This window comes from Entamoeba dispar, genomic scaffold (genome assembly GCF_000209125.1).
Source record: "Entamoeba dispar SAW760 scf_1105229460233 genomic scaffold, whole genome shotgun sequence".
NCBI classification, from domain to species: domain Eukaryota; phylum Evosea; order Mastigamoebida; family Endamoebidae; genus Entamoeba; species Entamoeba dispar.
Window position 1 is genome coordinate 1 of NW_001854090.1, and position 2,693 is coordinate 2,693.

The 2,693-nt window shown below is 25.1% G+C and overlaps 1 protein-coding gene across 1 annotated transcript, besides 9 other annotated features; it reads right to left on the reverse strand.

Moving 5' to 3' along the window:
• Positions 1-86: 86 nt before the first annotated feature.
• Positions 87-188: a microsatellite.
• A 206-nt stretch (positions 189-394) lies between these two features.
• Positions 395-567: a microsatellite.
• A 2-nt stretch (positions 568-569) lies between these two features.
• Positions 570-607: a microsatellite.
• Positions 608-1,096: 489 nt separating this feature from the next.
• Positions 1,097-1,198: a microsatellite.
• A 156-nt stretch (positions 1,199-1,354) lies between these two features.
• On the reverse strand, positions 1,355-2,274 carry EDI_006090 (uncharacterized protein; the record flags this gene model as incomplete). The annotated part of the gene is made up of 4 exons (XM_001737040.1): positions 1,355-1,822; positions 1,858-1,957; positions 1,997-2,062; positions 2,129-2,274. 4 exons carry the CDS (start codon positions 2,272-2,274, stop codon positions 1,355-1,357), a joined length of 780 nt encoding a protein of 259 aa, XP_001737092.1.
• Positions 1,405-1,577: a microsatellite.
• Positions 1,580-1,617: a microsatellite.
• Positions 2,108-2,209: a microsatellite.
• A 141-nt stretch (positions 2,275-2,415) lies between the features above and the next one.
• Positions 2,416-2,588: a microsatellite.
• A 2-nt stretch (positions 2,589-2,590) lies between these two features.
• Positions 2,591-2,628: a microsatellite.
• Positions 2,629-2,693: the final 65 nt, after the last annotated feature.

Consider the following 2,693-nt stretch of genomic DNA (forward strand, 5'->3'; position numbering starts at 1 on the left):
GGGTAACACTATAGGAATAATATAAAGATAAAATAGAAAGTCTATATAGGATAAAGATAGAGTAAGAATAATAGAACATAAAAGGTTATAGATATCTAAACATTTACACATATATGAATATATAGATAGAAAAGGATCTAGAAATAAGAATAGAAAAGTATCTAGATGTATATATAGATATAAAGATAAGAACTAAGATGTAAGATGTAAGATGTAAGATATAAGATATAAGATATAAGATATAAGTAAACATATAGATTATAGGAGGCATAAAAAGTGTAAGGCCTCTGCGGGAATCGAACCCACGACCTTTCCCTTACTAGGGGAACGCACTGCCATCTATGCTAAGAGGCCTTCCAAGGATGGAGGTATATATAATATAAAAAAAAGGTGTAATATATATATAAAAAGTTGAAATAAATAAATATAAAAAGTTGGAATATATATATATAAAAGGTGTAATATATATAAAAGGTGTAATATATATAAAAGAAGGAATATATATATATATAAGGAAGAATAAATATAAATAAAAGATAAGGTATAATAAAATAATAAAGGTATAAAGTTATATAGATATATAAATATATATATAGATATAGATATAAAGGAATAAAGTAGAAAAGTAGAAAAGTAGAAATGATAAAGTTTAATATATAACATAAGTTATAAAGTGATAAGTGACATATATATAGATATAAAAGGGTACATAAAGATAGAATATAGTAAAATGCAAGAGGTGGGGTTCGAACCCACGCCTCCGAAGAGAACAGTACCTTAAACTGCCGCCTTGGACCACTCGGCCACTCTTGCTGGTTGTCATATAATAAAATCAAAGAATAAAAACACTATAAAGGTATAAAGGTATAAAGGTATAAAGGTATAACTCTATATAGGTATAAAGGTATAAGAGGATAGAATAGTATAAAGGTATAAAGGTATAACACTATAACACTATAGTCATATAGTCATATAAAGGTATAACTCTATAAGAATATAAGAATAGAATAGGGTAACACTATAGGAATAATATAAAGATAAAATAGAAAGTCTATATAGGATAAAGATAGAGTAAGAATAATAGAACATAAAAGGTTATAGATATCTAAACATTTACACATATATGAATATATAGATAGAAAAGGATCTAGAAATAAGAATAGAAAAGTATCTAGATGTATATATAGATATAAAGATAAGAACTAAGATGTAAGATGTAAGATGTAAGATATAAGATATAAGATATAAGATATAAGTAAACATATAGATTATAGGAGGCATAAAAAGTGTAAGGCCTCTGCGGGAATCGAACCCACGACCTTTCCCTTACTAGGGGAACGCACTGCCATCTATGCTAAGAGGCCTTCCAAGGATGGAGGTATATATAATATAAAAAAAAGGTGTAATATATATATAAAAAGTTGAAATAAATAAATATAAAAAGTTGGAATATATATATATAAAAGGTGTAATATATATAAAAGGTGTAATATATATAAAAGAAGGAATATATATATATATAAGGAAGAATAAATATAAATAAAAGATAAGGTATAATAAAATAATAAAGGTATAAAGTTATATAGATATATAAATATATATATAGATATAGATATAAAGGAATAAAGTAGAAAAGTAGAAAAGTAGAAATGATAAAGTTTAATATATAACATAAGTTATAAAGTGATAAGTGACATATATATAGATATAAAAGGGTACATAAAGATAGAATATAGTAAAATGCAAGAGGTGGGGTTCGAACCCACGCCTCCGAAGAGAACAGTACCTTAAACTGCCGCCTTGGACCACTCGGCCACTCTTGCTGGTTGTCATATAATAAAATCAAAGAATAAAAACACTATAAAGGTATAAAGGTATAAAGGTATAAAGGTATAACTCTATATAGGTATAAAGGTATAAGAGGAATAGAATAGTATAAAGGTATAAAGGTATAACACTATAACACTATAGTCATATAGTCATATAAAGGTATAACTCTATAAGAATATAAGAATAGAATAGGGTAACACTATAGGAATAATATAAAGATAAAATAGAAAGTCTATATAGGATAAAGATAGAGTAAGAATAATAGAACATAAAAGGTTATAGATATCTAAACATTTACACATATATGAATATATAGATAGAAAAGGATCTAGAAATAAGAATAGAAAAGTATCTAGATGTATATATAGATATAAAGATAAGAACTAAGATGTAAGATGTAAGATGTAAGATATAAGATATAAGATATAAGATATAAGTAAACATATAGATTATAGGAGGCATAAAAAGTGTAAGGCCTCTGCGGGAATCGAACCCACGACCTTTCCCTTACTAGGGGAACGCACTGCCATCTATGCTAAGAGGCCTTCCAAGGATGGAGGTATATATAATATAAAAAAAAGGTGTAATATATATATAAAAAGTTGAAATAAATAAATATAAAAAGTTGGAATATATATATATAAAAGGTGTAATATATATAAAAGGTGTAATATATATAAAAGAAGGAATATATATATATATAAGGAAGAATAAATATAAATAAAAGATAAGGTATAATAAAATAATAAAGGTATAAAGTTATATAGATATATAAATATATATATAGATATAGATATAAAGGAATAAAGTAGAAAAGTAGAAAAGTAGAAATGATAAAGTTTAATATATAACATAAGTTATAA